Genomic DNA, 14,593 nt, shown 5'->3' with positions numbered 1-14,593 from the left:
CTTTCACGTTCTCTAAATAGACTCTTGTCGGAGCCTGGTGGTCTTTCTCCCCTCCTCCTAGCTGAAGTAACTTCATCCGTTATGATTTTGATGTCTTTGCCACGACTCCTGCGTTTGGGTATCTTATCATCAAGGCCAAGCACGGCTAGGTCCTTGCATTTATTTTGATAAATGATCGCAAGATAAAGACCAAGTTCAACGGAATCCACAACTACCTCCAGGTCAGATCGAAGGAACTCCTCTCTCACTTCCTTCGCAACGGCGAATGCATTGAGGCTCGGATACATGGCGGCAACATCCATTGATAGAGCTACTGGTTCTCTGGCACCATGAGCCGTGTTGTTATTGTACGATGTCACCGCTTCAAGTACATCCTCTGTGGATCGACTGATGACTCCGATGTCGTCAGCAACGTCTCCCAACGTTGAGATTATCTCAGAGAGAGTGTCTGAAAGAGGACCATTGATGCTCTCGTTAGCTCCGCATACCGGTCTTAGGGGATGACCACGTTCACTGGCGGTTATTTGACGTTTATTTATAAATATTTTACAATATTGCCACTGTTTCTGTATCTGTAACAAAGTAATAGGTTAATCCATAATTGTTTTATTTATTTTATTACGAGCTGATTTGCTTTACTAAGAGTATGATTAGGTACATTTGCTACATTTCCAAATAAAGCTATCCCTAGAAAAATGCAAGTTGGAATCGTCAGAAACGCATCTATTGTGGAACCATCTGTTACAACCTGCATCACACGTAACCATATCGTCGAAAACATTGGAGAGATGACAACCATTTGCCTCACAATCCATGAAGATGTCGAAGACTAAATTTGGAATTTGTTTTTTCTTTCTGGATTTAATGTGTTTCTTAGGAAATTTTAAGAAAACCCCTTCTGAAATGCAATTAACTAGATGTTGTCTCATACAGTCTGTATCATAATTTGCTTCTTGTAACCCATTATAACCGTTAAAGCAGTATTCAACTAAGTTTGCAATAGCGAAAACCCCACAATCTACCCCATTAGTTTGTTGCTGGATATTTGGAACAATAGTTTTAATTGATTTCCTATCTTCCCCATACGCTAATGAAATCTGCATTTCTAGTGAAGCTGGCAAATGACCCTTTTGTTTTACATTACCTATTAAACTATCAAGTAAATAAATATCCCCATCGTCGTTCTCTTTTACTGAAACTACCCAATGATCCTCACCTGTATGATGAATTTGTGCTGCTGGCAATATGTTCGGTTTCATTTTTAAAGCGTAATCCCACCTATTGTTTTTTAACACTGGAACATAACCTGTATCCTGCATTCCGCCTATACTTGGAAATTGTTTTTGTAATAAATCTTTAACATAGCACATTGTGTTTCCGCACAACTTATGGTACTTTTACCGTTATCCATCCAGATACGTTTTGTTTTGGTTACTGCTGGTTTAATTGGTGTTGGCCTATCATCAGAAAGATCTAACATTAACTCGCTAACCTTAACCTTGTGTCTTTTTGGTAATGATAACCTACTTCTTTTTTTATTGCTACTACCTACAGGTTGACCACTGATATCTTGTTTAATTTGTATATCAATTTCACTATCTTGTACTCCCAGCGATGTTTCTTTGAAGCGTTAATACTTATCTAATTATAATATAAAATTACCCAAGCTGATGATGCGACCAAGAACGACGGTCCGTAATTGTTAATAGTGTTAACATGTGTGAATTTCACCTCTATGGCTTGACCACATCATCGTCATTAACCAACTAATTACCATGTAACTTTAATCATTGTACGCGTGGGAATTTTCACCCTATCATTTAAATCATTTTAAAAGATATAGTTCATTATAACAATAAATGTGAATACTTAATTATAAGACATTTAAATAAAATAACTATTAGATTATAACTATAAATTTTAAATAAGCACGTTATACCAAAATGTAAATAAAAATGGACTCTGATTAGAACCACGTCCTCGTCGTTGTATACATGTAAAGTTCTACATACAACTGTATATAAGTATACTAGAGTTAGCTCCCGTGGTACGGGTTCGGGGATCTTGAGACTGCTTGTACGCCATCGCCGTGATACATGATAAAAGCAAGATTTTTCATATGTATCAACTGAAATCTTTAAAATTTCTTTGCTATATCAATCATATATGCATAATTGATTACAAGAATACAACAAATATTATGAAAAGCCTTTAAATAGCTAGTATGCATCAAAATTAATGAAATTTCACGGTTGATTGCGGCCAAGGATTTATAAGTGAGAAGGATTCGTGTCTGTCTCTTTAGTGTCCTAGGCTCGGTTATAACCGGAACAAGGACGTTAAGCCCCATCAATCAATCAATCAGTCTGTCTCTTTACACTACTAAACACCACGCGAGACGCTTATGAACTGGGGAATAAAAACCGTTTTTCTCAACAAATACTTGTCTTATCGAGTCAAACGAAACGCCAATGTAAAGTAAATTAAATTTCACAACGTTTATAACTTGCTTTAAAGACGGAAGATTTAGAAGAAATGTCTTAAACTATCGTTAAAAAAATACGACCGCTCATGAAATGACAGCACGCTTCAGAAAGTAAGACGGTAACCCTCGCACCCCCATGCTACATCAAAGGCTGCGGCGGCGGATATCACAGGAAATCAGTCGTCGCCCAACGTCACGGTCAGTGCACAAACACAAAAGCGCCTGCGCTGTCTTTGCCCAAAACTCAGTGTGACTTATCCTTCACATATACGTCCTTGATTGCGGCGTACAAGAAATCACCTCTTGAAAAACGAATATTTGCAATTATGAGAAAAATAAAGAATATTGTGCGTTGATATTTGACACAGTGATGTAAAATTGGATTCCAAATCTAACCGTACCACAATTATTATCGTAGCTTGTTTTATTGTCGAGTAATATGTAATAAACATAATTCCTGGTACGGGGATCGGGTACGGTATCGGGGACGGCGTACACGAAATCACCTCCACCCGGTTTTTTATAAATTGGCGCGAAAGTAAAATGTTGTTCATGGTAGTCTGTGCGTTTTTAGCTATATATAGCACTAAGCGCTTGATTGTCACAGATCAGTTTATTTTTGTAACAGGAAAGGTTATTGTGAAACCCTCATGACGTGACCACCATTTCGTCACCGTATTTTCCCGTAAACAGACCCCAACAGATTCAAGATGAAGTCACGGTTTAGTACTATCGACATAGCTGTCGGGATAAAAGAGTTACAAAGGTTTGTTTGACACGAAATGTTTTTATAGTGTGTCAAATACGGTCATATCTAGGATGACATGTCGTGTATCACGTGAAATAAAAATTTACTAATTTAAATCACCAATCATTGTGTGTAAAGATGTATTGATCGACTATTGACTTATGTAATATTTTTTGTATGTTTTTAACGACTATTGACTTATGTAATATTTTTTTATGTTTTTAATAATATAATAGTCAATTTAAATATTTTAAGTTAAAGTTATTTTAAGACAAAATATAGACCACATCCTTTGGTCAGTCCACCATGGCCTTTCTGTTGGTCAGTCATCTACGAACAAAATATTGAGAGTCGAAATATTGCTATCAATTTCACTTTTCATTTCATATTCCCTTATCCCATTCTTAAAATGGAGCCTTATGTAGACATTTTGATTTGTTTCATCACTCTTAACGAAGTTAGATATTTTGTCATCAGGACATGTATATGAATATATGTAATTAATTATTCTAAAATATTTGTTGTTGTAATCGATTATCGCCCATTTATGTAAGTTTAGGTCTTGAGTCAATAAACACCATATATAACATAGCTATCCCTATATACTTATTGATGTAAAAAAAATTTAAAAAAATCATAAATACATGGTACACATATGAATTTTGGAAGTTGGTTTACAATACTTTCTTGTGTCATCATGGGACTAATTCATATATTATGTGATATCTGATAATGTTTGTGTGGGACGTACTAGTTCTCCAGTGGTGATGGAAGTTATGGAACATAACTATTTGTAATCTTTCTGCTTAAATGACGTTAACGCGGGGTAGCATCTTTTGACGTCATTCCATCACCAATAGAAACAATATAGTCTCGCACTGGTATCGGGTGGTACTTGAATTATTCCCATTAAATAGATGAATATTATTATCTAAAAAGTAACTGAAAATTGCATGTTTATATATTTACAGCTAATTCACTATCAGTGTACACATGTACAGATAGATGCTGGTGTTGTTAATGTGTCAAAAAAATTAATTTTGTAATTAATACTTGTATATGTTTTATATGCCGTTGACATATGACTATCATGAAGCCCAGAAAAAGACATTAATTTCTTAAATTTTTCTTTATACAACATGTTTATCAAGGGAAATCAGACTTGTCAGTACAAGTATAAATCTCTATCAGACAAGTACATATTTTGGTGACTTGCCCGCTTATATAGACAAGTGATTTTTAGTTGACATCATTTTTTTTCAGAAATGCAAGAAAAGATAAAAAATCGTTTTTTCAATAAAGTATGACTTCAAAGAGATGGATTGAACTATAGGCCTAAAATGATTTCCTAGGGGCCGGGTACGTTACTGGTACTTTAGGTAAAAGTCAGATGTGTTCTGATCAAGAAAATTTGGATCACTATTGCGTTTGTAAGGGTCGCTCTATTGTAAGTGCTGAATGATATATACTTAGGGGTTTCATTATCTTTTAGGAGAGGAGGTACAATTGCAATTTCAGGGGGTATTTGCTATATCATCTGTATGCTATCTACCGATAATGTAATTTAGCTCAAATCAGGTGACCACAGCTAGGTTTAACCAGCAAAAAGTACCGGGTACCGCCTGATATTGAAACCCCTGTAATACTGTTTATATTGGAGAGTGGTTTTGACAAAATATGGCTTCAGCGACGAAGGAGAAAGAAAATTACCTGATGTATTTGATGAGAAAGGATCATTTACCTTTGCAACTTGAGTTATAAGTCACAAGTAAAGTGCAATAATCAATGAACAAATCATAATAATAAAGACAACTCACTAAGTTTTTAAGAGTAAAATTAATATATTTAGATAGTTCATGTAATATGACATTATATATGCAAACATAGAAGTTTTCTCTGCAAGTTTGTGTTTTAGTTTGGACAAGTGCATTTGGTTGTTGGACATGTGCATTTTAAAATCACTTGCTTAAATGGACAAGTCTAAAAAAATGATATTTTAGAGCCCTGGAAATGATCATATACAAATTGTAGTTGTGTTCAAATGCCAATAAATCTTTGTCAATCGCTTTCATCTCTGACTTTATATCAGGAGTCTGACAGATCAGTTTTGACGTTCAAGTTATTATATATATATTGTGTCTCAATTATTATGGTAAACTTAATTTATTGTAAATCATTGTTTTATGATGTAGGTTTTATGGAATGCGAGTTGTAAATGTGTATGATGTTGACAACAAAACCTACCTCATCAAATTAGGACGGTAAGTTATGGACTTTTACCCATATAATTTGGTTGTATTATTTTTCATATCATAGTTACTTGAAAAATCAGTAGATATTACTTAAAATCTTTCTACATAGCGTTAAAAATGCACTCTTTCCTTAGAGATCAGACATTAAAAGCCCCTTAATTTTCAAATATCAGAGCGCTAGCCCAATATTCATAGTTTTATTTATTTTCCTAGTGATCATATACAGTAAAACATGTTTGTAATTACATTGCATTGGTTCCCAGAGATTTGTTATAACGATGTTTTACTGCAGTATGGTGTCAGATAACTTATAGGTTCTAGCACAAGAATACCAAATTCAGATGTACTAAGTAAGATCTGTACTTTTAGAAATGAAAGTTAGAAAAGGCATTTAAAATATTGAAATGATATTGATTTTACATTTCAGGCCAGAGGAAAAGGCTGTTATACTCATAGAGTCCGGCATCAGAATTCACTGTACAGAGTTTGATTGGCCAAAGAATATGGCTCCTTCAGGCTTCTCCATGAAGGTAAAAAATTGGACAAAGTCAGAAACTACATTCCAGAGAAACTGAGAAATAAATCAGGTCTATGTTATTTTATGTAATATTCAGAATTCCAATTATTCAATTAAAAGGTACATGTGTATTTAGTTTCATTTAAATGTTTCTGTTTTCTCCCTGTCCTTTTGATGAATATTTTAATGTTACTGATGTTTTATGTATTCAGCTGAGAAAACATATCAAAGGTCGGCGTCTGGAGTCTGTCTCACAGCTTGGTGTAGACAGAATCGTCAACCTACAGTTTGGATCTGGTGATGCTGCGTACCACGTCATCCTCGAACTGTACGACAGAGTGAGTAATCTTAATCAAACCACTATGTCTCAAATTCTTGAACATTTATCATGTCTGAAGAAAATTTGTCTCTGTCTTAAATAATCTATTTGTTGCATTTACTGTAGAGTCAGGGATTTTCCTACAGCAGTAACTGGGATTGTTTCGTAGTATATACCAGTATATAACATTTCACAGTAATTATATATAGTACACAGGGTACAAAGGATTGATTTCAAATGCATTCGGACAGAGAGCAATTTATGAAGTGGTGTTGCGAATTGAGACAAAGATATGATTTTAAATGTTTCAAAGATTATTTTAAGTGTTTCAAAGGAGGATTAATTAAAAGGACAATTCAATCTAAGAGAACATTAAAATTTGTACATATATAAAAAAAAACCCAGTTCTAATGGAAATTAGATCAGTCGGTTTTACTGTGATATGCTAGAAAAGCCAGTGGTGGTGAAATGCGTGTGAAACTTTCAAACTCCCTCGCTGTCCGCCATTGCACATTGTGGTCGAACATCTTGTTTGCCGAACCCTGTCCCTTGCTCGTAGAGTAATGCAACTTTTGTCTAGAACTGCTCAAATCTCTCTGACAGAAGTGCTTTACCTTATTAGGTGAATTGTCTTGCATAGAAATTATTTTATTACCTCCTCAGTGGTTATTTAGTTCATTTGTTTAACGTGTGTGACTTTGGCTCGGGTATGGGTACAGAGAACATACTGTACCTGCTTAATCGTATTGATCAACGATTTGTAATAACAATGGTATCAATTAAAATACCTAACAATGACGTGGAATTTGTCAATATACTGTGTTAAATGTTTCATAAGAAATGTAGAACAATACATTTATGCCATATTTTGCTTCTTTGTTATCTAAAAGAATTTGCCTCAGTGAATTGTCCCTTTAAGATAAGGAAGTGATGTTTATGAACAAAGAGTGCATAATTTGTGTTTTATAAAGCCAGTAAATTATAAACATAATGGGTTAGAGTATTAAGTAAAAACATTCATACTTAATTAAAGATTTATGTGCATGTATCAACGAGAAATTCCAAACATTAACCAATATATGTTGCCTAATTATGAAGGAAGTCCTTGCATCAGTTGAAAAACCTGTGCTCAATTCCATTTAATCAAAGTTTACTCTGAAATGTGTTCAAATCAAACCTCAATTTCTTTATGATCTTGCAGGGAAATGTTGTACTGACAGATTATGAGTTCACCATCCTCAACATTTTACGCCCACGCACAGATCAGAGCCAGGATGTAAGGTTTGCTGTCCGTGAGAAGTATCCAATCACCTCCACTAAAACACACGTGGTTCCTACAGACGAAAAGTGAGTGGAACCAAATGCTTTGTGATTTATATGAAAATACACCTTATCTAGACTATTTTTACTGTGGTATTCCAAGAAGACTTAATACGTATGATATTAAGGAATATATTCACAAAGTACCATAGCTATGACTAGGAAAGATATGTTTCAATATCTGATGATAATAGAAAAAAACTGTTGACAGGTATATAGTGAAACAAATTTTAAGGCAATGGATAATAAGGCAAAATAAAAGTCAAAATGGTACCCAAAAAGCTTCTTAATTTTTAGCCATCATCAGATGGTGGGCTATTCAAATCGCTTTTCGTCCGTGGTTCGTCCTTCCATCCGTTAACAATTTTTGTTACCGCTATTTCTCAGAAATGACTGAAGGGATCTTTCTCAAATTTCATATGTAGGTTCCCCTAGGGCCCTAGTTGTGCATATTGCATTTTGGTACCAATCAGTCAACAAAATGGCCGCCAGGCAGCCATCTTTGATTTTGACAATTAAAGTTTGTTACCGCTATTTCTCAGAAAGTGCTGAAGGGATCTTCTCAAATTTCACCTGTAGGTTCCCCTAATTGTGCATATTGTATTTTGGGACCAATCGGTCGACAAGATGGCCGACAGGCCGCCATCTTTGATTTTGACAATTGAAGTTTATTACCGCTATTTCTCAAAAAGTACTGAAGGGATCTGTCTCAAAATTCATGTGCATGGTCCCCTAGGGCCCTAGTTATGCATATTGCATTTTGGGACCGATCGGTCTACAAGATGACTGACAGGCCGCTATCTTGGATTTTGACAATTAAAGTTTGTTATCGCTAATTCTCGGAAAGTGCTGAAGGGATGCTTCTCAAATTTCGCATATAGGTTCCCCTAAGACCCTAGTTGTGCATATTTCATTTTGGGACTGATCGATCAACAAGATGGCCGACAGGCTGCCATCTTGGATTTTGACAATTAAAGTTTGTTACCGCTCTTTCTCAGAAAGTGCTGAAGGGATTCTTCACAAATTTTCACCTGTAGGTTCCCGTAGTTGTGCATATTGTATTTTGGGACCAATCGGTCCACAAAATTGCCGACAGGCCACCATCTTGGATTTTGACAATTAAAGTTTGTTACCGCTATTTCTCGGAAAGTGCTGTAAGGGATACTTCTCAAATTTCGCATATATGTTCCCCTAGGACCCTAGTTGTGCATATTGCATTTTGGGACTGATTGATCAACCAGATGGGCGACAGGCTGCCATCTTGGATTTTGACAATTGAAGTTTGTTACCGCTATTTCTCAAAAGTACTGAAGGGATCTGTCTCAAATTTCATATGCATGGTCCCCTAGGTCCCTGGTTATGAATATTGCATTTTGGTACCGATCGATGAACAAGATGGGCGACAGGACGCGATCTTTGATTTTTACAATTGAATTTTGTTACCTATTTCTCAGAAAGTACTGAAGGGATCTGTGTAAAAGTGTATGTGCAGGTTCACCTAGGGGTCTAGTTGTGTGCATATCACATTTTCGGACAGAAAGGTGAATAAGATGGCAGACAGGCCGCCATCTTGGATTTTGATAGTTGAAGCTTAATTTAAAATTATTACCATTTTTTCTCAGAAAGTACTGAAATGTTCTGTCTAAAATTTTATATCTATGTTCCTCTAGGACCTTAGGTGTGCATATTGCATATTCAGATCGGTCAAGAAGATGGCCGACAGGTAGCCATCTTGTTTTTTGATAGTTGAAGTTTGTTACTGTTATATCAGAAAGTACTCAAAGGATCCTTCTCAAATTTCATATGTAGTAATATGTAGTAAAAGTTTGAAAAGCAGAGAAAAGATCCCTCTTTCCTTTGTCAGACATAGATCATTCTATGGTGGGCGCCAAAATCCCTCTGGGATCTCTTGTTAAAGCTTTGCTTTTAGATAGTGACAATTTTTATGTGCAGACAATTCTTTCCTGTTGAGAAACCTAGTTTATTTTATTTCAATGTTTGAACACTATGATTATGATTTATTATATTTCATTTTGAGGTTAATGGAACTACTTGCTGGTGCAAAAGAAGGAGATTCATTGAAAAAGATCCTTGTATCCCAATTAGGTATGATAACAAACCAAACATATCAGTAATTGATAAATGCTTCTTAATGTTAAATTTATATGTGCTGTAACTGGCCGAAATTTTTGACGCGTTTTCATTTCTTCAATAATCTATTGAAAACCATAATCATGACAAAAATGCTTCTTGATGTTAAATATTACATAAAATATCTGAAGATTTCAATTGAGGTCTATTCCAGTAAAAACAATTATCTCCTTATTGCTGAAGTGTCTTTTCTGTTTCTTCATTTATATTGGAATTTATTTTTAATACCTCCAAAACAAACCAAAGGCTGGCAGATAGATTTGGTTTTTCACTGGGATGGCCATGGGATTATTCTGTTAAGACCTGAAAAAGCCATTTCTACTGTTCAATGATATTATGCATATATACATTTACATGTAGATTGATTGTACATTACTTTTGTTTCACACAGTGGTTCTTAAATCATGTAAGGTAAACTTTAAATTGTTGTATTTCAGACTATGGTCCTGCTATTGTTGACCACAGTTTACTGGTGGCTGGTGTTCCTGAGTATGCAAAGATTGGAAAACACTTTAGTGTCCAACATGGTAACATTTACACACTCTTTATGTTATGTTAAAACAATACCAGAAGCCTGATGATATCTGGATGATTGTCTTATTACGAAAGTCATTTTCAGAGAGTGTTGTTAGACAACATCTTCATGTTAATCAAAAATTGGTATTTTTTCTTGGCCAATGTCAATGTGATATGTACCTTTACAATATTAAAATATTTCAACAAAACATGTTGATCAATAATTTATTTATATTAAATTCATTCATTGGATTACCATTGATGTGTATTTTAAATGTTTTTCATTTTTTGAACAGATATACAAAAGCTGCGCATTGCTGTGGAAGAAGCTGAGATGCTCTTTGATTTGCTGAAAAATGAGCCATGCAAGGTGTGTATTTATGTTGTCATTTTCTATTGTGCTCCTTCTATGAACTTCGACATTTTGTTTAACCCCATGTCTATCACATCCTGTCACATCCTATGTTGCCACTACTTTTCAGATTTCATTTGGAGACAAGGGTAATTGTGTCTTATAAACAGTTCTAATTCCATATGGTTAACATGCTAGTATATAATCTGTTTACAGGGTATAATTGTTCAGAAGAAAGAGAAAAAGGTTACAGTGAAAGAGGGAGAGAGTCATGAACTTCTCACGTAAGTATGACATTCACTGATGTCTAATGACTGAAATATACTCTATTGGTTAGTATAGGATTATTTCTTAGGAGACATTGATCAAGCAGTTCTTGAAAGTTTTTCTTTTACTAAGCATTATCAAAGAAGAAAAGAAATTTTTGCATTAATTCGGGACAAGGCATCTCATCATAAAAATGAACATACATTTTCAGATATATATTTATTAAAGATGCTCCACTGCCAACAGAGCATAAAGACATTCATCATAAGAACAATAATTGGTGTTTAATCATGTGTATATATATATATATATATATATATATATAAGAAATAAAAACAATAACGACTGACTAGTGAGCGCTTTCGCCCCATTCAAGGGAGCTCTTCAGACTGTTTATTGAAGACGTATTATGACGTCATAATTCATGACGTCATTTGCTAAGAGACAAGATATAAACATTCAATGAGGAAGAATACAAATAATACAATGTCGGATTAAATAAAAGACAACACATGAAAATATAAAAATATTTCCGGTGCTCGGTAGGATTCGAACACGCCATGTGCTGAGCAAAAGACAGAGCCATTAACCGAATGAGCTACATCTACATATATTATACTGCTTCCGAATAAAAGTACCATCAAGTCAACATTCAACTATAATGTTACATACAACAAAAATAGTTCAGTTTGAATGAGCACTGTTCAAACTAGGTTTTAGAAGTCTGATTAATTCAGCTTCCTTAGCCTCGCGTTTGACAACATCCGCATCATTCATCTGATATAAAGGGAAAATTTTGAACTCTCCTTTAGAACATTCATGTATATGTTTACTTACAGGTAAAAATCGTAAATGATCAGTACGTATTTGCTGTCTGTGCACTGTCATTCTTGTACGTAATTCAGTACCCGTTTGACCGACATAAAATTCGGAGCATTTACCACAAATCATTACATATATTATGTTACTAGATCTACAATTCATATTCTTTTTTACTTTGAAATTAAAACCAGTTGTTAATGTTATCTCACTTCCTTCTACAATGTACTTACAAATCCCGCAACGAGGAGTGTGACACTTAGAAACACAACCATAAGATGAACTTCCGAATTTAGAACAAGTTAGGATTCGTTTCAGATTTTTAGGTTGTCGTTTACTATTAATTAAAACAGTACTATTTAGAACTTTTCTCATACGATCACTACCTATTTTCATGTCTTCGTACCGTAAAAACTTGTATAATTTGCGCACCAGTGTAATTTGCGCAGGTATTTTTTAGGGCTGAAAATGCTGAAAAAAATCTACTATCAGTATATAAAACGATGTCCAGGGAGTCCCAAAATCGATGTATGAAGGTGACAATTTCAATGCAAAATATTCCCCTAAAATGCTTGACAACTTGCACAAAGAAGTGTTGTATTAAGAAAAAATAACATATTAAAACCGCATCGTGTTTGTTTTCTTTTATTGGCCACCTTAACCTGAAACTAAAATATCTTGCAGATGTCTAAAACATCGGCGGTCCGGTCCGCCGTACTCCGTGCACATGTCAATGTTTTGAGATATTACACATGAATAGTAATCAGGAACATTTAAAAAGATTTGAATCTATTTGTTTAAAATTGTCACAATAAGTAATTAGTGTGTTTGAGATCATTAACAATCAACAACAATCGACTAGCGGATACGTAACAATCACATTGCGAGTAAACTCACTACCTGTACGGTACCAGATCCAAGCTGATGGCTAATAATATTTATCAATACGGTTGAATATGTCACTAACCTTGTAGCTTGTTAATTCTGCAGTAATAAAATTGCAAACCACTTATTGAAAGTCCTAATTATAGGTCAGTTTAGGCATCTTATAAATTCCACGTGTGTTTTGACTTTTTGCACACGGCCTACAGCTGGGCCCTACGTAAGGTTTCATGTGCAAAGCTGATGGCTAATTATATTTATCAATACGGTTGAATATGTCACTAACCTTGTAGCTTGTTAATTCTGCAGTAATAAAATTGCAAACCACTTATTGAAAGTCCTAAATATAGGTCAGTTTAGGCATCTTATAAATCCCACGTGTGTTTTGACTTTTTGCACACGGCCTGCAGCTGGGGTATACGTATGTTTGTGTATACACACACACACACACACACTCTCTACAGACTTTCTCTACAGTCTCTCTCCCCTAAAAAATACAGGTAAACTAGATTGACCCGGCCAAAGTCACTGATTGTGGCTGTCCCATTATACTACGAGGTGCACAGGGTATACATCTCTTGCTGTCAGTAGAAGCCATGCTCTCAGTCAGTCGCCATTGAATTCTCAGGGCAAATGGAAACAAGACAATGTGATCATAACTTAACACTTTAATTAGCCTTAGATAATCCACTTTAATAGGTGAGGCATTGTTTTTACAATCTTTAATACCTTTTATCATATAAAATGGCTACCATACACAGAGCGGTACCTCAACATTCATAGATCGTCAGTCCCTCAGAATGGACAGATTTTTCCCCCGTAAAATTTTTAAATCTCCTCTATCAATATAATTTGCGCACCCCCAACTTCAAATTTTATTTTTGCACAGAAAAAGTGCGCAAATTACACAAGTTTTTACGGTATTTACTACGAGCACCGGAAATATTTTTATATTTTCATGTCTTGTCTTTTATTTAATCCGACATTGTATTATTTGTATTCTTCCTCATTGAATGTTTATATCTTGTCTCTTAGCAAATGACGTCATGAATTATGACGTCATAATACGTCTTCAATAAACAGTCTGAAGAGCTCCCTTGAATGGGGCGAAAGCGCTCACTAGTCAGTCGTTATTGTTTTTATTTCTTATAGATTTCGTCCGTAAGGATTTTTCTTTAAATTTATCATATATATATATATATATATATATATGTCTAATTAATAAAAAACAAAAAAAATATTGAATAATTTATTTTGCCTTTGGTGCAAGCACAACCAATACTTTATTCCATATAGGATATAGTGCCACGGATTTTTTTCGGGATGCAATTAATTATTTTTTATATTTTTAACTTGAAATTAATTATTAGAAGCTCACACTTTTCAGTGGTGATAATGGTGTAAATTAAGTAACTTTTGTAACTGAAAAAAAAAAACTAAATAGTCTGCTCCTGTTTTTGACAGTGAAAAAATACCATTTGTCAGCGATGGAGCATCTTTAACATGATAATAAAAACTCAAAAATATCTGTTACAATAATTAATTCAAGTAGGGAAAGCTATTTTGGAACATCATTGTCATTGTTATGCTCTTCCTTGAAGGATGCTCAAGTTAACTCTTTTGTACTTCCTTTTACGCATGTGTGGGAAAACAACATCCGCCACACACATGCTGGGCTCTGTCAGCTTGTTACGATTGTCCAATGTTTGTTTCCAAATTACTGATCTATGCTTAAAAATGGATACAACAATATTGTTTATGATATTGAGGTATATCTCTCTCACATATATCATGATTACATTGAATTTGCTCCATCTAAAGATGTACCATGAACTCGCGAAGTTAATACATTCATATGGGAATACATGTCAAACACCCGGATATGGGGCGGGTACTAAAATTTGGGTACTTGGGATCAAAATTCAGTACCTGTGAGTCAGCGACAGCCCAAGTAAGAATGATTAT

At 34.7% G+C, this 14,593-nt stretch overlaps 1 protein-coding gene across 1 annotated transcript in view; it reads left to right on the top strand.

The window, feature by feature from the left end:
- The first annotated feature begins 3,100 nt into the window (after positions 1-3,100).
- The window catches only part of LOC138319085 (ribosome quality control complex subunit NEMF-like), a 30,227-nt gene continuing 18,734 nt past the window's right edge, over positions 3,101-14,593 (top strand). The window contains exons 1-9 of the mRNA XM_069261997.1: positions 3,101-3,251; positions 5,426-5,494; positions 5,913-6,015; positions 6,215-6,340; positions 7,523-7,668; positions 9,680-9,747; positions 10,230-10,319; positions 10,605-10,678; positions 10,877-10,944. Coding sequence (XP_069118098.1) covers positions 3,196-3,251; positions 5,426-5,494; positions 5,913-6,015; positions 6,215-6,340; positions 7,523-7,668; positions 9,680-9,747; positions 10,230-10,319; positions 10,605-10,678; positions 10,877-10,944 — 800 coding nt within the window. The 5' untranslated portion in view covers positions 3,101-3,195. The remainder of the gene's footprint in view (positions 3,252-5,425; positions 5,495-5,912; positions 6,016-6,214; positions 6,341-7,522; positions 7,669-9,679; positions 9,748-10,229; positions 10,320-10,604; positions 10,679-10,876; positions 10,945-14,593) is intronic.

This window comes from Argopecten irradians, chromosome 3 (genome assembly GCF_041381155.1).
Source record: "Argopecten irradians isolate NY chromosome 3, Ai_NY, whole genome shotgun sequence".
In the NCBI taxonomy this organism is placed as follows: Eukaryota; Metazoa; Mollusca; class Bivalvia; order Pectinida; family Pectinidae; genus Argopecten; species Argopecten irradians.
The sequence above is the reverse complement of the archived record's forward strand: the minus strand, read 5'-3'. Positions and strand labels throughout refer to the sequence as shown.